The 23,566-nt window shown below is 39.1% G+C and overlaps 1 protein-coding gene across 2 annotated transcripts in view; it reads left to right on the top strand.

The window, feature by feature from the left end:
- The window catches only part of SIM2 (SIM bHLH transcription factor 2), a 57,900-nt gene that overhangs the window by 18,929 nt on the left and 15,405 nt on the right, over window positions 1-23,566 (top strand). For both annotated transcript variants that reach the window (XM_061453583.1, XM_061453582.1), the window contains 4 exons: window positions 975-1,083; window positions 15,817-15,902; window positions 18,157-18,356; window positions 22,088-22,194. In XM_061453583.1, the coding sequence (XP_061309567.1) occupies window positions 975-1,083; window positions 15,817-15,902; window positions 18,157-18,356; window positions 22,088-22,194 (502 nt within the window). The remainder of the gene's footprint in view (window positions 1-974; window positions 1,084-15,816; window positions 15,903-18,156; window positions 18,357-22,087; window positions 22,195-23,566) is intronic.

Genomic DNA, 23,566 nt, shown 5'->3' with positions numbered 1-23,566 from the left:
TAATAGGTTAAATTACTTCACCTCTCAGCTGTCTCTGATCTTGGGGGCCCAAGGCACATCAGGCCACACCGAACAATTGGGCAGCCTGACACTAATTTAAAACACAGGCTCAAAGTATTGGTTCACTCCTTAAATCAATTACTGCATCTATCTGGAGACTTTTGTTGGTGAGCTTCATACGTGGCAAATAGAGTTAGCAAAAAAGACATACGGTGCACACTATTCATTTTTTTTGGGTAGCAGTTATTATGGGTATGACAGTGGGAAAGACAAAAATACATTCTTGCGTGAGCAAAGTTCAAGTGGGAAGAGGGAATACACAGATATTTAAGATAGATCTAATCTTTACTGTGCATGTTTGCTTAAAGCAGCAAAGGCTCAATCCAGTGCCCATGAAAATCTATGGAAGTCTGTCTGCCTTTTGAATTCACTGGCTACTGTTCTGAACTCTTCGCACTACTGCGGGTTGAGTGTGGTGGATCATCTTTGAAAACACACAGAGGAATTGTGTGAGTCTAGTGGTTTGGCTCTGAAATCTCAGCTGCCAGCTGAATGCAGGTGATAGTCCCTGGGAACCTGTAGAAACTTATTTTTTTAAAATGTCTGTCTTCTCAAGAAACATTAATACCATTCACAGAGATTTTATCCAATTTTGCAGCAATTTAACATTTCTGCAGCTGCTCTAGTTTATCACTTCATTTGCCAGCTCTCTCTAATAGCATCTTTTCTGTATCGGGATCATCACCAGAAATTCCCACAGAAGCCCCTTTAATATTAGTTACTGATGAAGAAGGAATTAATTTAGTTTAATGGGTATAATTAGGAGCACGGTTTTGGTACATTGAACTTATGTTTTTAAAATGGTGTGTAGTTACCCAGATGTGGTGTAGGCAGGTTACTTAAGAACACTTTTGGGATAGGAAAAAGAAAATTAGCCAGCTGCACTGCTTCATGTGTTACATGTCTCTTCACAGGTGGAGCTTACTGGTAACAGCATTTATGAGTACATACATCCTTCTGATCATGATGAGATGACAGCTGTTCTTACTGCTCACCAGCCTCTTCACCCTCACCTCTTACAAGGTACTTGTGTGATCTGTGATCAAACTACCACTGAAAAACTAAAAGAAGTTATAACCCAAGGCTGAAATGTGACAAGTTCATATTTATTCAGTATGAAGCTATGTACATGAATGGAGGAGGAGCATGAACTTGAAACTGTGACCCAGGGTTTTATTTTGTTGTACTAAAGGGAATAAGGTATCCTAGATTAAATAATGCTTTTCATGTCATGGACTCCATGCAGTTTTAAACAGGTTTTCAGATTTTGCTCAGTGATCATCTAATCTCTATTATTTTGTCATCACTGCTGAGGTTGCAGGAATGTTGCAATAGTCTAGCTGTGCACAGCTGCAGCTATGTGGTCTTAGAGGAAAAAAATCACATCTGGGAAACTGGGAAATAGGAGGACACTTTTAATGTTTTAAAAACAACTGTTTAATTTGAAACTTGGACAAAAAGCCAGACCTAATACCCTCCACTGGGTAGGAAGAGCAAAAATGGGTTTTGTAAATGACCTAGATTTAGAAACTCCTATAAAAAGTGATCTCTCCAGGAAAATAATGTCCTCTTGTCTTCATACTGGATCACTGATTCACCAAGCCTCTTCACACATCCTGTTCAGGTGCTGCAGATGATTCATCCACGTGTATCCATACAGTATGATGCTAATCTGGATGGAGGGTCAGGAAAGACAGCAGAACTCTAATTGATTATGTGAACGCCTGGATCAGACTGTCCACCCTGGCTGTGCTTAGCCGCCACACATAAATATTACCATAACCCTTTGTGTATTACGTTGTTACTTCAGTGTCGGAACTACTATATAACTAACAAAAATGCGCTCATCTTTGCACTAACTAGTAGCTTTTGTTTCCTTGGGGCAATATTTTGAACTTTAAAATATCAAAAATAATCTGGCTCTCATCATGTAAAATGTGCTTCCACATGCATTTCATAATTGCTTCATCAGTTGGGGCTCACATTCTGCTAGTTTTTACTGGCCTTCTTAAGGCACATCTCCTAAAGACATGAGGAGCTTTGGGTTTGCACTATGGTTCTGTAACAGTTCTATACAAGAATCAGTTCTGGTGCCTGTACATTTTCTGTACCTTGTGATCTCACCACAGTTCTGACTGCTGTGGTTTCATCAGTGCAGAGCATTGTACCCTCTTCATAGTTTGCTCATTCCTCAGGCAGGGAGTTTGTTGTGTTTCTTAAATGTTGACTTTAAAGAAACCCAAACAAACCCAACATTTTTTTCTTTTTTCATGCCTTATTGGTAAACAAAGGTAATACTTCTGGTATATACCCGTAACATTTCATGCAGTTCTTCTGATATATACCCACTGTCTGGTTTGCTAGAAGCAGTGAGATAAGCACACTAGCACAGCAGTTCCAGAAGGTTTGGGGGTTTTTGTCCAGAGCTAGGAACTGCCTGTTTCTTGCTTATATTTGCAAGTCTCTGGATGCTTATCTTGCCTGTTAGCATTAGTTTTCTGAAACAATCAGGTCTCTCTCATTTTAGCTACTTACGGTCAAATTTATTTCTTAACAAATTCTCATTATCGTGAAGTGTAATTCTGGTCTGGTTGTGTTTGAAAAGACTTTTCAAACTGTTAAATTAAGTACTTGCAAATGTTTCAATCTGAAGTTCTGCTGATGGTATAATTAGCCCGAGATATATGCCTCCTTCTCTGTAGCTTTCTTTACCTCATTCTACATAGATGCTGTTTGTTATTAACATCAAACTCTGTTTTTTCAATAGTACAAAGGTAAAGGAAAATTCGCTTTGAAATGAGATCCATTTGCATATGTTTTGTTTTGTCTAAATTTTTGAGTAACAGAGGAAATTGATAAAAACCTCAGAAGAACAGGATCTCATTTGGATTTCTAGACTTGGAGAAGATGAAAAAGGAGTTAAGCTGAGTTCTGGTTTGTATAGGGATTATTTTATGTGAATCTGCTGTGTGTTTCTTTCTCACATGATGCATGGGTGTGCATGTTAGTATGTGTGTGTTAAAATTTCCAGAATCCATAGATAAATCTTTTAAAATGAACAATGACCAAATATCTATTTATATTTGTCTGCCCTGTGCCAGTAGTTCCTTTTTTTTTTTTTTTTTCCCCAGCATATCCATTTTATGTATATATCTGGAGGTATATCCTGAAACTACCTGGCCTGTGGAAATCAAAGCTGGTTTCCCATTTTTCTTCAGTTAAGCCCTGAAACCTCTTTAACAGGAATGCAGCAACGTCTGTCTGTATCTTAATAGGTATTTTGAATATTTAAATAAAACACGGAGTTCTACAAATAACTTAGGACAGAGGGAAGTTGAATGAAAGGGGCTTTTTTTTTCTAATAAAAAGGAAAACAGACTTCTTAAAGAGGTTTTTTTGTCATTTTTATCTCTCTTAATATTTTAAACCGCATATAAATCATCAAGTCACGGAGTCTAATAAAAATTTTCCTTTTATAACTTTATTGTGTTATAGATCTCTGCAATCTGTGCTATTACTCAGGAGTTAAATGAATACTGCCCTGCAGACACAGACATTTATAACACAAATTTACAGCTTGGCTCATGCAACTTTACTTGCTCAATTTGTGTTCTCGGCTAATTCTCGGATATGTATGCATATTTTTAGTTCAGTTGCTATTTCAGCAGTTGTTGCTGGATAAGATCTGTCATGATAGAAATAAAATCACAAACATGAACATACATATCTATACTTTGTGATATTCCTTTACTGGTACTGAATAACTCAGAGTACAGGTTATTTTTATCCTCCAGTTTTACAGTCTTCATAAAGTTTAATGTTGTCCCTTTATTGATTTGTTCATTTGTTTTTAATCTTCTTCATTGTCCTTCATTATTCTCTTCAAACCTTCCCTTGTAGTTCAGTGCTTCATTAGCTCCAGAGAAGCTTTCCTGAAAGACCAAACCTGAAAGCCATGAGAAAGGTAGAAGCCTTGCAGCTGTTGAGCTCTAGAAATCTTATTTGTATAAGTTTTATTTCTCAGGGAAATGCAAATTATTGCTCACTGCATAAAATCAGACGTAGTGTGGGTTTCTCTGTTTTCATTCAGATAACTGAGCCTCAGAAATGATGCATTAGTTTAAAAGGCTAAAGCCTTCTTAAACTATAGCTTTTATTAATTCTTTTTTTATATTTGCCTTGGATATCCTAATGTTTCTGGTGCAAAAAGGCACATCTTCAAGCACAGAGAGCAGATACTTTCTTTTTTTTTTTTTAAGGACAGTAAAAGTTCCCAAATAATCATATGCTGTCAGACTTCATAGCAATATTAAATGCAATAAAAATTGGGAAAATGAATGTTGGTGAACTGTCTGTCAAGTCATCACTCTTTAGATAAGTCCAGCATGGCGTTGTGGCAAGTTATGCTGAGGAAAGATTTTGGGGCAAGAAATTAGAGGGCAGCAATGCTGAGAAGCATTTAAAAGTCATAAAGCACAAACAACTTGGTGTGAGCTCCGGTTGTGAAGCTGTGGCAGAAGGGGGAACAGGAAATCCTTGGGCATAAAACCAGAAAACTAGTGAGGAGGAATAGCAAGGATGAATAATTGTAATTTTGAATGGAATGAATAATAGTATTAGTGAAATGGACACTGGATTTTTCTGTATGATTCTGTTGTCCATTTTAAAAAAAGAAAAGGCAAGTTAGAGAAAGTACAGAAGAGAGCCACAAAAATGACTGAAGGACTGGAAAGGCTTATAATGAGAGATGAAAGAACACCATCTGTTTGGCTTATCAAAAAGAAGAACGGGAGGTGACTTGATTACTGTTTATGCGTACTTCCAAGGGAAGAAAATACTGGGAACTAAAGGACTGTTTTAGAAGAAAAAACATATCAAGGGCCAATGTCTGTGAACTGAAACCACAAAAGCTCAAATTAGAATAATATACACATTTATAACTAGGAGTTTGATTAACCACAGGAACAAAATACTGAAGGAAGCAATGGTTTCTTCCTCTTTTGATGTCTTCAGATCAAGGCTATATGTCTTTATAGAAGATACGCTTAAGGCAAACAGAAGTTACTGAGCTCAGTACGGGGGTAACAGACTGAAGTTTAATGAACTTCATTGTACAGGTTTACACCTATGATCTAATGCTTTTTTTCTGTCCTTTAAAGTGTGCAAGCTATGACTCAATGAAAGCCATAAGCCCCATGATCTGTGGAGGCTTTGGAGACTTTCAGCTGTAACTTACAAAGTCTTTAAACTGCCTTTTTACTTGCATGACCAGCATTGAAAATGTAAAGCAATATGTACTGATCCCTTGCTATGAAAGAAACCAACAGCTGGACTTTCTTTCTGAGGGGATCTGGAGTTGGGAAAAGAATAATCTCTCTCACACAGACATTAAAGGTAGGGTATGCCTTAGCGAATCACCTCACATGAGACTTTAGGCCAACTTTGCACCAGTTGTAACAAAATTAATCCATTATATTCAACTGGGATAGATTAGTAGAAAAAAAAAAAGTATATAATTTGATCTTTTCCAAATGACGTGAACGACGTGTACTGGCTGTGCTCAGATCTCAGATGACTTCACTGCCCCTTCATCCCTTCATACCATTCCAAACATTGCTTAATGTATTACTGGTCTGCAGCATTTTAATGTGTTCAGCCAGAACACATTTTGTACCTGTGAAGCCTTACACCTCAGTTTTCCACTCCCTATACCATCTGTATGTGTTGCATAGGCTGATAAAAGGATTCTTGGGCCCCTATCCTAAGATATGCAACACTTAACTAACAGAAATTTGGGAATTGTTCCATGATGTAGGGCTGAGAAACTGATTTCTTAGGATGTAGAAAAGTTGTGCTGATGTATGCTGTCTCTCCTTGTGCACTTACAACTCTGAAAGACCTTCTTTTTTTGTTTCTTCAAGAAATAACAACCTGGGTCCACTGGATGCGATTCTCCTGCTGGATCAGAAGATAGTCATCCAGCAGGGTGGTTGGGCTCCAAAATGTGGGGATGTTAGGTAACAGTAGTTTCTGAATCTTGGAAGACTTTAAGGTTACATTTATGACTGACTGGAGACCCAGTGATGCTGCATAACTCCTCTGCTTAGTGCAGGAGACCTAGTAGGTCGTGGTGCCATGCAAGATTCCGCCTAGCCAATAGCTCCAGAACTTCATGGAGGCATGTGAGGAGTTTGCCCTCCACTTCGCCTCACTTCACCTCACATCATCTGTAGCATAAGACTAAATGTCTGTCAGGCTAGTAAGTCTAAGGTGGTACAGCTCAGCAGCAAAGCATTGTGGTACTAGCATGGTGGGGGATAAAATGTTGAGAGAGGTTTGTGAAGCAACTGTTACAGAGTGCTTTGTCCAGAGCTGATAAGCATTTTGAATGTGTCTGAATTAGTGGCTGGCTTTCAGGGACTGAATATTGAGGACTGCACTGGGATTACTGACTACACCCACCTCCCCCTAGCACACTCTTTAGAGGAAACAACATGCTGACACAAGCTGGGATGCACATACTACAAGAAGTCATGACCTTAAGAACTCAAATGATGTTGCTGTCAAAAGTGTGTCTGTTCCAATCAGTTTTGCAGAATTCTTTCTTTAACAGCAGCACAGAGTGGTAGGCTTGTGGCAGCAACATTTACCAAACCTTCTGGAGGTTTTTGGGAAATGCTGTACCTCCTGCAGCCAATCTGTAAGAATAAATAAGGAAATTTTAGCATAAAATATCAGGGTAGTGCAAGCTGGGTACAACTCATCAGTCCATCTGTCATCGCTGCAGCTGAATGCAAGCAAGCAAGTAAAATTAGAGTTATTTGTACCTCAGGTTAACTGAGACAAGCAATGAAGCAATGCTGAAAAGGATTCAGCACTGTGTGCTGCTCTTCCATGTGTGTATTTGGAGTCAGACTTTGTGTGTCTCTTTTATTAGTTTCATATGCTTTTTCTGATATTTCCACCCTTTAAAATGTCAATAGCTTTCCAATTTTTGCTGACTTGCACACCAACGCACGGTATACTAAAAGCAATATGTATTAACATTCCCCAGAGCACACAAAGGGAAAGAGGAATACCGTAGTTTTTGTAGACATTCCAACTGTCTGCAAATGACTTGATAATTCTTATATGACTGGTTATAACCCTAATGTAAGTTACACAAGAAATGTGGCATACATTGTGCCAGGTTTCCCACTTCAGTTGATGCTTTAAGGGCTCTATTTCAGTCAGCTAAGAAGTAAATGCCAGTGTATACTTTTCCTCTCCTGGAAGAACCTCTTTCATACATACTTCTTTCTTATTGAAAGAAATGGTTTAACATGATGATCTTGTTACCACTGCTCATTACTACTTTGAATGTACAAAAGTGGGAAAGAAAGCAGGCTGATGGCACCCCAGTATTTTCTTTTTCTCCATTGGTAATTGACAGTAAAATATACCAAAGACAGCAGAGTGTCTCAGACTACAAAAACTGTTCTTTTCCTTTCTGCCTACCGTCCTGTTAAGTTTCCTCACTAAGAAAAGTTTGGAAGCAACACTTACAGGAGCAAAGGGTAATTCGGGCAAATACTAGCAAACGGCTGAGTTTGAATGACAGGAACGACAAAAGAGACAATTTACCTTGTGCAGCTCTGACAGGATTCTGAGTACAGTCACAACACAGAACAAGCTGTGCAAATGGGGACGGAAGTTGGGCAGTTCATGCAAGCTTGGAACTCTAGGACACAGGCTAACAACGGAACTGATTGCTTTCCTACCACAGCAGGAGCATTACCAGTTCAAACCAACCCAGCCCACAAGCCTCAGTTTTCAATTTAGCGTGTGCATAGGAACTTGATCTATCTCTGCACATAATTTGCAATTTTGCCATGTAAGGCATTTATATTTTATAATTCAGCTGGTGCCACTCATTTGCCAAAAAAGATGAATATTCTGAAATACTCACGCCTGCAACCTGCGTGTTGCAGGTAACGATGCTGCAGTGTAACAGGGAGAAGGGAAAATATGTCTAACCATTTTGTCTCTTCTGTCTTACTTGGAATCAGTTTAGACCACACATACCAAGGAAGGATAGGGGAATGTTGTTTTCATATATAACTTTGTATGCAATATTTAACATTGAGGCATTGTCTCAGTTACAACCTCAGTTTTGCCCTGTTCTTTCTGGCATAGCGATCATAAAGACAGTCAGTATGCACTAGGCTTACATGTCTAACTCCTCATTTTCTACTAACTCATCTCCAGGCCTGCTTCTGATCTTGTCATAAGGAAAGTCTGCCAAAGGCATTTGCAAGCCCCTTCTCATGCTGGCCCTGTTGGTCAATCCTGGATTCCCAGCTTTAAGGACTACCTTAAAACTGTGTATGCTATCACACAAGCATTTCTTTTATATGTGCCGTACAGTGCTTTTTCCTCTTGTTTGTTCTAGAAGTTGGTGCCACCCTCATTCAGAATTAAGGGGTAGAAGCTGTGGCAGTAGCTTTCCTGTGTCTCACAAAAGCCTTGTTATGCTTATAGGAGACTAGCCAAGTTACTCACATGTTCTTCTAGTCAGTAATATGCTGTGTGGGACACAGATGCTTTGCAGATTAAACAAGAATAAGAGTAGAACACGTGGGACTTCATACTATAGAGGGGGTAAGATGAAAATCACCAACTGAAAAGGCAAAAACATGCAGAGTGTTTGGGGGATGGGCCATAAAGTGTTATCCAGACATGAACCTGTGGTATCTGTGTTTCCACCTTGTAAAACAGTCCAGCAGGGACATAGAGTACAGTTTATCACACCTGTGCCTTCTCTCCAGAGGAATGTACTAGCTTTAGCAGGCACGTGTCTCCACACAAGCTGGACTGGAGGGAAGGTAGAAGCAGGTGACCAAATGCACAGTGCTTTGGTCTAAATGTGCCTTTTGAGAATAGGTTTCCTCTCCCACACTATAGCTGAAATTTGACATTACACCCAAGCTGCCATGTAAGGTACACATGAATCATTAACTGTGTCAAGAGATCCCAATTTTAATGTGGCTTTGTATCTTTTGTAGTGACAGATGAGACATGCATTCTTAAAGCAGCGCATGGTGCTGCAGCATACTATTTGCATGCTGATATATATTAACTTGAAAAGTGGCTCTGCAACAAAACAATCTCATATTTTGCTTCTGTCAAAAGTTGGGAGCTTTGGGAAAGAAACATAAAATAGTAGTTTTTACCTTAGGGAAAATAACGGCATGAGAATTGAAGCTGTAAAAAACCCTACAATGATCTTTTTTCTCAGTCCACTGTGAAAGCAGTATACCAACCACAGAATATTTTGACTGTTTTCTTTCAAAAGACATGAAAGATGTACTGGAAAGCAAAGATGGATTTCATAGTTGTACCCCTAGGGATGGACAACTCTGGCTTCCATAAAGCTTACCATAATTTCACAGAAATGCTTGGAGAATCCTGTTTGGCAGTCATGTGCAATATGAGTGAAGAAATGCACAAATTCTTTATCCAAAATAGCAAGAATAACTTTATTTATCATGATATTTATTCTGGTATGAGAGTAAGAAAATACAAATCTGTAAAATATAAACAGACTTGACTAGTGCTTGCAGTCAAACTGTATTGCATGATATGCTAAGCTAAGACAAGGGATTAGTGGAGAAGGTATGCTTTGTAGAAATGGTACTCAGTGATGTGAGAAAGACATCCAACTTACATATAGCCATAGACAGCAATGTTTTTCTATGTTCTCATTCACAGGTTGCTGTGTTTCAGCTTTGTGAGGATATTAACGTGGATAAGTTTGAGCTAGGATTTGAATTAAGCCATTTACTCTCTGCCTCATTTATAGCTTTTACAGAATCTTCTCAATTATGTTGTAGCAGTGCTTCAAGGAGGGATCCTCTGTATGGTGATCAGAAGATACAGTAATAAACTGGTAGAACAGAAAAACTTCTCTGCATCTGATGAGGGAAACATAGAGTTTGGTTAAAAAATAAACAGTGATTTATTTGAAATGGGCATCTTGAACACGGATATGGACTCTGTTTTGCAGTACCTCCCCCTATAAAACTCATTACAAGTGACATGTCAATTTAATTAAAATATCTGCTAGTAGACATACTGAAAAAGTCAGAATCTCAGTAACCTCAGTTACACTTTTCCAAAGAAGAGCAGCAGAAAAGATAGAGAAATCTGCTTAAAGAATACAATCAAGTTGATCAAAACTAGTCTTTTACTTGCATCAGTTTTCATTTCCAACTATTACCCAATCACACAGTTGGGTAAAAATGGAAAACTAGAATTCCAGAATGAAAACTGAGAGTCTCACCATTCATTCTTGAAAAGATTTCAATGAAAGTTTGTGGAGCAGTGGAAAGAGGACAATCACTTTCAAATTTTAAACACTGACACAGGGAGGAAAAAAAAAAAAATTAGAAATCCGCTATCATCAGTAAGTCCAAGTTCTAACAAATATTGGAACTGTTTGGAATTGAAAAATAGACCTTCGATCATGTTCCACATAACTGGATAAAGAAAAGCACTATGCCAAAAATGAGAGGGTAAACATTTAGAAGGCACCCTAAAGCTCTGCTTTTCATCTCTAATTCCTGCAGTAGACAAACACAACATCAATAAGTTCTGGTAAATGTTAAGAGCTTTACTAAGATGGTTGGTATGCTTTTCATGAAGCTATCATCAGAGAATTTCAAGATAGTAATTTAGAAGTGGGGCCGGAGGTTTCTTTTTAACTATAGCAGCTATTGAGGCATTTTCTTGACTCATCTTCTGAAAAAAGAAAACAACAAAAACTTGAATAAAAAAATGTACAAACTTTGAAATTTATACAACTCACTTCTGAAAAGAAGGATCAATTTCCCAATTATCTTGAAATTGTTTGGGAGAGCAAAACAAGTCACATTTAGGTAAAGAGGGAAAATGGTTGCTGGCGTAGAAAGTAATGGGGAAGATGGGAAAAGCAGATCCATTCTACAATACTTACCCCCATAAAGGAGAACTTCAGTAAAACCTTTCATAGCAATACACAGCTGTTTGTCAGAATTACAGATGGCTGTAGCAAATGCTAGAGAAGGTGCAATTAAATGGGCAGATTTTGTCATATGTAGTGGAATTGCTGGAAGAGTAGATATTTCAGAGAAATAGTGCTGAATAAGAGGTACAACAACAGTGAAATTTAGCATGATTTGCTGTAAAATTGGCCATCTCCATGTGGTGACTGCTCACTTTTTTTAAACCTCAAGTGGCTGGGAGAGGAGTGGCTGGAAAGCAGCCCTGCAGAAAGGGATCTGGGCGTGCTGGTTGATGCTGAGCTGGGTATGGCTTTGGCAGTCAAGAGGATAAACCGCATTCCGGGGCGCATCAAACGCAGTATAACCAGCCAGCTAAAATAGGCAATTATCCCCCTGTATTCAGCATTGGTGTGGCCTCACCTTGAGTGCTGTGTGCAGTGTTGGGTTCTGCAATTTAAGAAGGATGCTGTCCTGGGTTCAGCCCATGACAGGTGTGAAGGTTCTTGAATGCATCCAGAGGAGGGGAACAAAGCTGATGGAAGGGCTGGAAGGAATGTTCTGTGAGGGGCAGCTAAGGACTTCAGGTTTGTCTAGTTTGGAGAGAAGGAGGCTGAGGGGTGACCCCATTGCTCTGTACAGCTTTCTGAAGAGAGGACATGAAGAGGGAGGTGCTGAGCTTTTCTCCCTGGTATCTGGTGATAACGTGTGGGAATGGTTTGAAGCTGCATCAGGGGAGGTTTAAACTGGACGTTAGGAAGTATTTCTTTACTGAAAGGGTGGTTGAACACTGGAACAGAGAGGTGGTTGATGTCCCAAGCCTATCAGTGTTCAACATACAGTCTTTAATTACTTAAGAACTGTCAGAACTTAATCGGTTTCCTCTCTGTTTCAAACCACTTCTAGTTTCTTGATAGTCTAAGATTCTTTCTGTCATTTACATGTGCTGTGCTTACATGTTTGCTTGAAAGAACCTTAGCGGTATCAATAATTACATTACTATGTCTAGATGCTCTATGTTGTTATATTTTTGAATTTTTTCAAAACTTAATTCTGATTGATAAAATCACTTAACCATTAAGAATAATTGGTTACATTCACCTTTTACTTAACCCTGGACTGAATATTTTACATTTACTGGGTTTCTATCTTCTTTAATTTCAGAGTTTTCTACATCCTTGGACATCTCCGGTCATTCTGCTTTTAGAGCAGGTGCTGGCTATTTAAAGCTACAGGCTTTTTGTCCAGCTTTATAACTGAGCTTTCATGCCTAATATCTCCCTACAGTTTTGGGATTAACCTCTTCAGCAGGACAGCATTCATTAGTAATCACTTTTCTCACAACTCATCTGATTTCTCTTATTTGAATATTCAACATCTCTCTCTTGGCTTGCTAAACCTTTAAGTACCTCATTTTCTTTCTACATTCTCTTCATCAGAGTAGACCATCTTAACTGCATCAGATACAGCCTGGATGTGATATTTTAAGTTTTGCATTATATTGATGGATGTATTAACATCCAGCAGGATGCCGGCGCCTCTTTATTTCCTAATCAGCTTTACTGTTACAAATTTACTTTAGTTCTTTTTTTTGCTTTGATACCCCCTTCTGCTACTTTTCAGGTTACTGGGGAGTCACACTGGCAAAAGTATCAGTTAATACGAATACTAATTCACACTGTTCACAGTCTTGCACATCTCGGCTTTTTATGTGACAGTTTTGGTCTTACTGCTTCTTCGTATTTTGCAATCGCTTGGTAAGGTCTGGAGATGGTTTTATTCCCAGTAGGTGTACACAAAGATACATGTTCACAGAGCCTATGGATGACAGGTCAACACAGACAGAAGAACAGGCACCACATGCGCACTAATGGCACTCACGCAAGCATGAACAACATAAATGGTCTGGTCCTGCTCTTCCTTGCCAGTGAGTGAGTCTCAGAGCTTGCTAGTGGATTTTATGCACTCACACACACACCTACAAGGATCTCTCTCTGGTAGCTTTTGTGTTCCTCAAGTCTAATCCTGCAAACAAAATGCCAGATGCCATCTGACACCTGCACGTTATTCTTTGGGCACCTTGATACAACCGTGAGCCTTACCCAGCCATTGTAACAATCCCAGCTGTAACACTCTGCATCCACCTGTGCTGTAGACACTTTGCATTACTAAATAACTGCTTTAACAGTTCTTATGGTCTCAGACCATCTGGGAATAGTCAGTCTCTCTTTTTCTCCTTTAGACAATTCCTGTTGCCCTCCTCCCCAGTGTAGGGATGCAACTCTTGCATCATCAGTGGGGTCCCACACAAACAAAATCAATCACCCTTAATAGACATAGGAGGAACACTTACCATCATGTATACATTACTTTGTCCTGTTCAGGTAAAGCAGCACGTCAGTCAGAGCCCAGATTCTTTTTTGGCCACGTGGACCATCTCTCCATTTGCTTACTTAAGGTGTTTTCATATCAGCTAGATAAAGCCTCAAAAATGGAAGCTCCCAGATGAGTCTCAAGTTACATCATGGATAAATTTTCCCTCTTTAGATTGCAGGTGTATGATAAACTGATTTAAGAGACTAGTCTTGGTTCAGCAACACACTACTAAACCCTATTAATTCAACGATCAATAATTAATAAACACATCATTATTAAATTGCAGGTACAGATTTTTGCACCTGGTTGCATATAACAACAAAGCTACTGATTATTACTCTTCTGTCTATTGAATCACAATTCTATCAACCTTCCCTCTCCACACCACTTAGAAGAAGTAGGAGTCAACTCTAGTTTCATTTACTCTGGCCTCCTACACCACACAACCTGTTTGTCCTGGAATTGTTTTAAACACTCTACCGGTTTCCTAGAGAACCTGTAGCTTCTGGCTACAGCAAGGACTGGCATTCAGGGGACCTCTTGCTTACAATCTACCATAATGAAATCAGAGACACAAGATCTCTTCTAAAATAATGCAATGATGACCAATTTCAACAATAAAAGCAAAATATTATCCTACAGTCTAGGTACTACTCTAGTTTTATAGATGCCTAAAAACCACACAGTGTTTCAGAACCTATGCCTTGTGGAAGAATGAAGTTAGAACTGGGTGTTTCTGGTAGCAGTACACCAGTCTGCAGTAACATTTAAAAATGAAGCAGGCAACAAATAGAAGGCTAATGAATAGGGTGTCTGGAAGGAGTTCATCACTGAAAGAGAACCTTTTAGGTCTTGTGGCAGGACATATGAGAAGTTTCTGCTTCTGCTTCCACTAATCATTTTTTTTATAGAAGAATGAAAGTCATATAAATGCTAGCAACTGAGTCCACGTGAGAGGATGGTCTTTATATGCTCATTACTGTTCATTATTTTTCTCCCTTGCCCCCTTGAAGGGAGAAAGTTACCTTTATTTTGTGTGCATGGGACTGTGGCAAAAGGAGAGCAAGAACTAGTGTGAAGTCACACAGAAAATCTGTATTGAAGCCATGAATTGCATGTTCCCAACTATCAAATCCATTCTTTACTTGTGAGATCATGCTTCAGCAATAGTAATCTGTACTGTAGGGCTTCCTCCCACCAAACTGTATACATTTGTATTTAAAACTCCAGTAGATACGCCAGTTCATTTAAGTGCCTGCTTTTCCGCATATGGATCTGATTTGCATTAGGAAGATAAATGGAAAATTCACATACTCAAGAAGGCTGTTTCTAGTTGGGATGCACTTCTCTCTTCACTAAATCCTTTTTCTGTGGTTGTATCTTCAGACCTTTAAACTTGGAACTTTATATAGAGTTTATCGGTTCCAGGTAGTGTTCTGAGGCTCAAGCCAATGCAGGTGTGTGGCTAAGAGGTGTTAATTGGGTGATGGATGCACAAAAATCAGGGACACAACAATGAAATCAAATTGAAGCAAGACTCGAGCTGTTTACAGTGGACTTCCGATCAAACTCTGTGGGGAATTAAGAGGTAATACACATTACAACAAATCTGGGTACCTCTCTACTTTCCTGATTTTTCTGTTCACAAGCGTACAAAACGAGTTGTCTTTTCCTAATGCAGTTGTGTTCTGCAAAACCACAACTTTCAGGAAAAAACCTGAACTAATTAATGATGTCTGAACTGTTATTGAGAATAATTAATGTTAAAAATAATAGTAACTTATCCTTAGCAGAAAATAAGTGGGTACCAGGGCAATATTTAACTTTAAACACTTCTGGAGGCTACCCATGAAGAAATTTGTTTAAAAGCCATCTATCAAGATGGTTTTGGAAGTCAGTGAAACAGGTAATAATATTGCAGATGGAGGTCAGAAGTTCTCCAGTCTAGGCACGACTATCAACATATACTCAAATTACTACAAAACCAATGAATTTTCTTGTTTCCCATTCTACTATTATTTTGGAGAGTGCTTTCATTTACCTGCACTCCAAAGGATACATTTCCTTACCTTACCAATTTGGGCTGGTACCCAGATGTTTAGAAACAAGGTGATTGCCTTATGAATGGTGGTAAAACCAGAAATTTGGAGACCTAGTCATGCTTGTACAGCTTTCACAGGGAATCCTAACGTGAAGGTGAAACAAATTCTGAGGGCAGAGATTGAGCAGGAAAGTAGAATGGCTGACTTCTGCAGCTGTCAAAGGCTGAGACATAAACACATCTGTTAAATAATGAAAGGCAATATTATGGACAGTTTTGAAATCTTCAGTAATAAATGATCAGTGTGGTTTGTGCTTTCAGAATATGAAATTGAGAGGTCATTTTTCCTGAGAATGAAGTGTGTCCTAGCCAAGAGGAATGCAGGATTGACATGCAGTGGCTACAAGGTAATGTATATAAGCTTTGCAGCCTCCCTCTTAGCCCCCACCCAAAGTATTCAAGAAATGACAAGTTGATTTATGTAGTGGTTTTTACCTATGTGTAGCTGAAAACAAAATCTGTGATGGAAACAATCAGAACAGGTCAAAAAATTGCCACTGCTCATTGCAGATTCCCTTAGTAATGCAAGCCTAGACTCTCACAGTGTGTTAGAGTTTGCTTTTGTGGCACATTCCCACATACTGATTCCTGATCTTCAAGGCTGGGGAACTGGCTGGAAGACAGCCCTGGACATGCAAGGAGAGCACATAGCTGGGTATTACTCCCCTATGGAACTGGAGGCAGGTGAGGCAGGAACTTGGAATTCTTCCTGCATCCCTCTGCCTTGGTGTTACTGTGCTCTGGCTGAGCAGCCACTCTGTCATACTAGTCACTTCACTGGCCTGACCAGAATTACCTTAACATTAATGAGACTGTAATGTTACCACAAACAATCATTACTATCAACTTGGGGTTGAATTGTATCAAACCACCAAGTCTGTTAATAAATCTTACCATTTGTGTTAGTTTCTTATTTATTACATTAAATGAGAAGCCATAGCAAATGCTGAGATTCTATAATAACACCTGCCATTCACGTAGTTATTTTCAGCTCCACAGCGTGCATTTGCTGCTCTTTGAGCTGCACAGTATAATTCTATTCCTTAAGCATCAGGAGAGAAGGGTACTTCATATGCAGTCTGGTGAGGATTCATTTTGTTCAAGTCATTCAAAAACAAAACGGAAAGCACACAAGAGAAGCAGAGCTCTTTAAAAGAATGTGTTCAAAGTCCAGGCATATATCTGTCTATTTACACTGCTATCTACCTGGTTAGACTGATAATTCTTCATTACATGGACTCATGTTTGCTCAGCTGCTTCCCAATAAGAATGATTCTGTCCCAAAGCTGAATTGGAAATCAGGCAAAAGAGTCTGTAATGGTGGTATCTCTGTATATTTGTAAGTGGGTTTTTTTTCCTTCTTTTTTTAATTTTTATTTATTTCTTTTCTCCCCATTTATAACATAGGGATCACCTTCTTTTTTTTTCTTTTGCTCACTATTAAAAGTTTGCACAGTGAAATATTTGAGGAATATTAGAAAGAAGTTGGCCTAAATTTATTCTCTGACAGTACTTAGAGTCAGGACTTAATAATTTTGAAAATATCACCTGATTAGCTGAAGCACAAGAAAACCTCATAAACCAAAGAGTATGGCAATGAGTAGGATATGAAGAGGGATCTTAAATAAGTTTCTCTTGCTACTGTACTTCTGCTAAAGATACTAATTACTTTGGTGATTAGAGAGGAGGAATGAAGGTTATATATACAGGAGAAACCCATTTATAGGTGACTATTTAGTTGGTTGTTCAGGGGTACTAAATACCCCTGAACCTAAATTCTCCTGAAAGTAGAAATTAATTCATTTCCATTGGACACAATTAAAAGTAAAGCTAATACAGAATTAAGCTGAATGATGTGTAGTATGTCTGCTGTTTGGACTAGAAAATTGGAAGGAGCACAAATGATTTCCAAACACCAGCACTACATTAAAGAAATCTTATGTTCTGGATAATCCCCAGGTTACAATTTTACCCTCTCTTTAGCTGACATAGTGAATTTTTACACTTTAACACTGAAGTCTGCTCTCAAGACCCTGGGCTTGGACATATGTCAAAAGAACGTCATCTGAACTTTAATGGAAATCTTAAGCTCATTTCTAGTGCATTTACACATATAGCAGTTAATTTTTATAAATGTGATGCATTAATCTTCACTGGATTTTTAAAGTGTCTGGTTTTCATCAGAATAATAACTCATTAAAATATAAATGCTTATATATACCTCTGTGTATGTGAGAGAGAGCCATTTGAAAAAGCAGCTTCCGTATTTTTTGATTAATAACAGGAATTCTGACTGTATCAATGAGAAATCTATATTAAAGAGGGTTTAAAGTATTAACTAGAAAAAGTCTAGGTAGTCCCCAAAGAGCATGTATTTTAATACTGGATTAATCATGTTGGCAGTAAACACAAGACCTGCATTTACTGTGTTTGAATCTCCATTTATAAATTAACTGCACTTCTGAAGCCTTAATAGACTATGCAGTATGTAAGTGTTATAAGGGTGTATTGCTTTGTAACCTCATTGAAACTGGGTGGTCAGCTGGCTTGCAGCCTCTTCCGTTGCCATCAGATACTGAGTGTGTTTTCTTCTCATGCCAGGTGATCCACTGCAGCGGCTATCTGAAGATACGGCAGTATATGCTGGATATGTCTTTGTATGATTCCTGTTACCAAATCGTTGGACTGGTGGCTGTAGGTCAATCTTTACCTCCCAGTGCAATCACTGAGATCAAACTTCACAGTAACATGTTTATGTTCAGAGCAAGTTTGGACTTAAAATTAATATTCCTAGATTCCAGGTAAGCAGCTATTTCATTTCCAGCATAAAATGTTTTCAAAATCAAGTGTTATCATAAGCTACAATGGTTTCCAAACAGATCAAAACATCCATGAAAAAATAAAGCAATCCAAAATAGATCCATGGCACAAAAAACATATGGGTCTTCAAAGCCCTCCAGGTATCTGGATAGACCATACTTTGTCAGGTGCCAGCATATAAGAGCATGTACAGTTTAACTTACAGTTACTTACAGTTTCAGAAAGCCAACTGAAGCCTTCCTGCTGTGAGTAATTGATAAATGAGTAGCAATATATTTTTACCTTAAAGAACATACTAAGCTAGCAAAAGGAATAAGGGTGTACCATCATCCCAAAACAAAGCAAAACAAAACAAACAAGCAAACGACCAAACCAAACACAACTGAAGTGCTTTCTGAGGTCATCCAGAAAGCTTTTGACAGAGTAGTAAGAAAAGTCTTCTGCACTTCAGTGTAATGCCTTAACAATGAAACCAACCCTACTAATGGGGTTAGAATAAAAATGAATTGGCTACTACATGAAAACACTGCCGTTTTACACAAAACTTGTAAAAATGGCTGTTGCTGAGGAAAGAGAACCCTGTCTTCACTCTCAGTTTATGTAGCTCACACACCAGCTGAGAAGAGCACAAAACGGAAACGGAAGGAGTTGTGAAATGATTCATTTCCCTCTTTTTGAAACATTGTATCTTTTAGCATACAATGATACTTTGTACCGTGCAGCTCCAGATAACTGGAGGGAAAAAGCCCAATTCCCACACAATATAACAGATTTGGCTATTGACAAGATAATCTTTCTTCAAACTATCCCTGCATGTGGAGCAGTATGTCACATACTCTGTCATTTCTCTGGCATGCGGGATTTGCAAGAGTCAGAAATGATGTTCATGTGTAATAGCGAAAAAGAGTCTGTATCCAGTGAGGAAATTTTGCATGGCGGGTCAACCACGAAAGAGCATGCTCTGGTCATGCTGAGTCAATGAGATAGTGGGCCATCAGATGCTAAAATACAAAGAACTAGCTGTTTCTGGAATTCTTCCTTTTTTTGGCATGCTTTACTTAATGTAACAGCTACAAAGAAGCACACGGGGGTTAGCAACATGTCCTTGCATGCAGAAAAAAATGAAATTATGTGCCTAAGAGGAACTGCCTGGAGACACAGTGTCTTCAAAGGAAACTGTATAACCAGAGGTGTTGACAGGAGCACAGAAAGAACCAGCGCTGTTGCATATAGCTGGGTTTACCAAAGAGCAGATGAGTGTTGTCTGCACACAGGACGATCAGGGGTATTAAGCACTAGCGAAGCCTGTTGCTCTTCCAGCTGAGCAAACCAAATTGTGTTTGCTCAGAGCAGGGACATATTAGGAATAAGACAAAACTGTTTTCAGGCTTGCTTCTGGTATCCATACAGGGAAAACTGTTGCTAGATCTTTAGAGGTAACAGTCACAGCAGACAGGCCAGTATGAAAGCCATTGGAAGGAGCAGTTAAATAAGCCTTTTTACACACCTGAAATATGAAAGAGTTCATTTATCAAGGTCACTGGAAAAAGGAGACACTTCCCTCCAACGTGATCTGCTGCTTCTGAGTTTCATGGTGCGGCCTATGCAGTCACTGCTATATGGTTTATAAAGGCTTTAAAGGACAGAACTGATCATTGAGGCAAACTCTGTTTCCTTTTGTGTGCCCTGTCACATGCAAAGAACAATCTTTAGAGCCCAGGATCCCTAGCGTGGCTTATTGAGGGGCTAGGTTTGTGTTAAGGAGGTCGAGCAGCTGAGTTTGTTTCTAGATTCAGTTTTCAAAAGTCTGGGTGTCCTCAAACCAGTTAATGATGGGGGTTTTTTGGCCCATGAGAAAACCAGCTTCAAAGTGAGGCTGTGCCTCCAGAAAAATTAACACTTGGCTTAGGTTTGTGGCATTTTGTTTGGTTTTGGGTTAGCTGTTTCTGTACACACCACCTGAGTGGGATGAAACTGCTACTTTTGTTTTAATTGCACTGAAGTCAGAAGGAGCACTGAAACTTGAACAGGATCTTTCACCAGTATTTCACCATGCTGGTAGGCTTAACTGAGAACTTGGGCCTCTAGAACTGTAAGCCACACTTACAAGGGACAGTACACACCGTAGAGGAGAAACACAAGCGTATATTCATATATCCTGCTGCAGAAAGAGACCACATGTGCTCACCCCACAGTGGCAGTCCCTGACTAAAGCAAAGGCATGCAAGAGTTTCCCAGATGAAGGCACAGCTAGGGGAGGTATGGATGTAAATATACTGTATTTATAATACATCAGACCATGAAGACATTATTGTTTTTCCTGGTTGTTTTTCAATTTCCTTCAGAAGAATCCTCCCCCTCAATGCTCTCTCTCAAGTAGAATGTAAAGTCCCCAGTCTTTGTGGGGCCCACATGATTGCTGAACATTAGGTTACGAGTAAACAGGATACATAATAGTCACTAAAACTTAATCTAAAAAAGTAATCAAATTGCCTGCTGCCCCCCAATGACACATGTTGCTTGAGACCCATCTATTTATTTCTGTAGACACTACTGTGTTATTCTCTGATACAGTGTATCTCATTAGTGTTTCAGACTTGGGAATGTCCTGACCATCCCCACTCACTGCACTAGTTATAAAGAGGCCTTGGGCGTGTGAACTGTATTCCTTCTGAATCAATCATCTAAACTGGAGTACAGCCTCCAAGAGCATGTCTAAGGCACTCCAAGCCCAGAAGTCTAGACTGGAGCTAGTCCCTAGTAAAAGTCCCACAATTAAACTATGCAGATGTACCTGCTGCTGCAACAGTAGAACCCCAGCAGTAGCAATTTTACTCTACAGATAGCCTGCTAATGGACTGTGACGCTTATTATTGTAGACATGCCTTTGCATGTTCTGCTCTGTTCTGCCTTTTTTTAGGTGCAGAAAGCCCAGGACAGGGTAAAACATCCCCAGCAACACTAGGTAACCAAGCCACGTTATGGCTGAGTTGTACTTTGTACTTTAAGGATTTTTTCTCTAGCAACTATGCTAAATAAACAAAAGTCCATTTTGAACCATGAAGTCTGACTCTTCAGGTCTGACTCAGTGTAGTCTGGGTCTTTAACATCTGCAGAGGTGCTGCTGTTTCAAATTTGTTCCATTATCCCATTTCCCATCATAGGACATTTTTCTGAAGTCTACCTTCAGCCTTCCTTTTCTTAGTTTGTGATCCTCACAACCCCTTGTCTTTCCACATTCTCAGCTGGAATAAGCTCCTGCTTCCTTCTTCTGTTAGGTGTTAACCTGAATTTATTTACAGACCACGATCACAGCTTCTGTGGACTAACACATATGCTACATTTTTATATTTACAAAAGCAAATTAAAATGTGTCAGCAGTCCACAAGAGTAGTTCTATTGTTTCATGAATGGCTCCTCAACCGGATCTTTATGCAAAGGATCATGCATGTCAGTGGCAAAAGCCCAAAGTGGAAATAAGTAAAAGAACTTTTTCCTGCCTGTGTGTAAGGCTGGCCAGAGAATTAGCTGCACCTTGTTTTGGCTGGGTTGAGAGGGTTTATTTTCTTATAAAGATGAGGATTCTCTTTCCAAAACTAACATTTTGTCCGGCAATTTTTAGGCACCTGATTTGCTGTCACAAGCAAATGTTAGGTTAATGAAATTGAATATTCCTAGAGATTTTGCTTATTATGGAACCTTCCATTTCTAGGGTGACTGAATTAACTGGATATGAGCCCCAAGACCTGATAGAAAAAACCCTCTACCACCACGTTCATGGCTGTGATGTGTTCCATTTGCGATACGCTCATCATTTGTGTAAGTAAAAAGAATGCTAGACTGAAATATATGAAGTAGAGTGAGAAGTTTTGCAGAGAGCAAGTGCTATGCTGGAAAGCAGAGAAAGCTTTCCAAATCTTGACTGCAGATAGATTTTCTGAAGTGCTTGGCTGTCACTTAAGGAAACCATTAGTTTTGCAAATAAGCGAGATACTCAACATGCTGGGCTTGGGTAGGGGGATAAAAAGAAAAAATATCTGGCCACTTTTATCTGTCAACTTAAAAGACCTGGGCTCTTTTGAAAATTTGGGCTTGGTTCTGGGTGGTGAACTTCTGAAGGGAAAAAACCAAGAGCAAGTGAGTGAGTGAGAGGGGGAAATCTGAGCTATCCTGGCCTCTGTTGTTGAAGCAAAAATTATGCAACAGCTCCCCGTGCCTCTGAAATATGTTATTAATAATCATCCTATGTTTGAAGTGAATTGCAAAACCAAAACTTCCTTAGATTAATATTCATTAATAGCATGTGGGTGAGGTTTGGAGAATGGAGTGTCAGGAAAAAATATTACACATTTAATAATTTCCCATCTTCCAACAGAGACACTAATAATATCTTCAAACATCTGGATCTGGGAAGTAGTTCATTCAGTAGCACATTAATTTGAGAAGCAAATTGAGGGAATAGCTGAACTCTGGATTTGGCTCAGTCTATCGCAGCCCATATGATGCAAAGACGACATCCAAAAACCAATGTCAGTGATTTTTTTTTCCAGATTGCTCCTTTAGGCTGAAAGCAGCCAGAGTCAAATCCTTCTTTTAGGCTCCCTGAAGGAGAAAGTAGTCAGTTCTTCACCTTAATATGGGCTATTCATGAGGATCTGGAATAGAAAGGAGGTTGTAGCTGTATTTGGCAAGTCAGTGCTGAAACTCCAAATGCCAAATTCTGCTGATGGCATTGTGTATTACATCTGGGAAAGCAGAAGCTGGTCTTCACAGCAAGTTCATATTTGCCAGAACACCACTGAATGCTCTGGGCTATTGCAAACTAAAAACTAGAATGACCAGGGTATATAGTAATGTCCTGTTGGGGGCATTCTCTTTGTAGTGTTAATGGCTTCACCTGGACGTGACTGTTGACCTGCATAAAATACCGCTATCTTCACAAGACTATTTAGAATACCTATGTTAACCAGTATAGAAATGATGCGGTTATAACCGCAATCATCTCTGGGGAAGAGTTTTCCATTTTAGAACAGAATGATGACTAATTCTCTGTGTGTGGTAGAAAACTTGTAATTTGGCTGCCAGTTTGATCCATGTACAACTGGAGTTTTAAATAAAGAGACAAACCATGTTTACTGAATTACACCTTCCCCCCAAGAAAATAAACCCTCAACCAAGCAGAATAACTAAA

Source organism: Pezoporus flaviventris, unplaced genomic scaffold, assembly GCF_033815535.1.
Source record: "Pezoporus flaviventris isolate CSIRO_AGI_PZ_B2104156 unplaced genomic scaffold, CSIRO_AGI_Pfla_v1 ptg000015l, whole genome shotgun sequence".
NCBI classification, from domain to species: domain Eukaryota; kingdom Metazoa; phylum Chordata; class Aves; order Psittaciformes; family Psittacidae; genus Pezoporus; species Pezoporus flaviventris.
The sequence above is the reverse complement of the archived record's forward strand: the minus strand, read 5'-3'. Positions and strand labels throughout refer to the sequence as shown.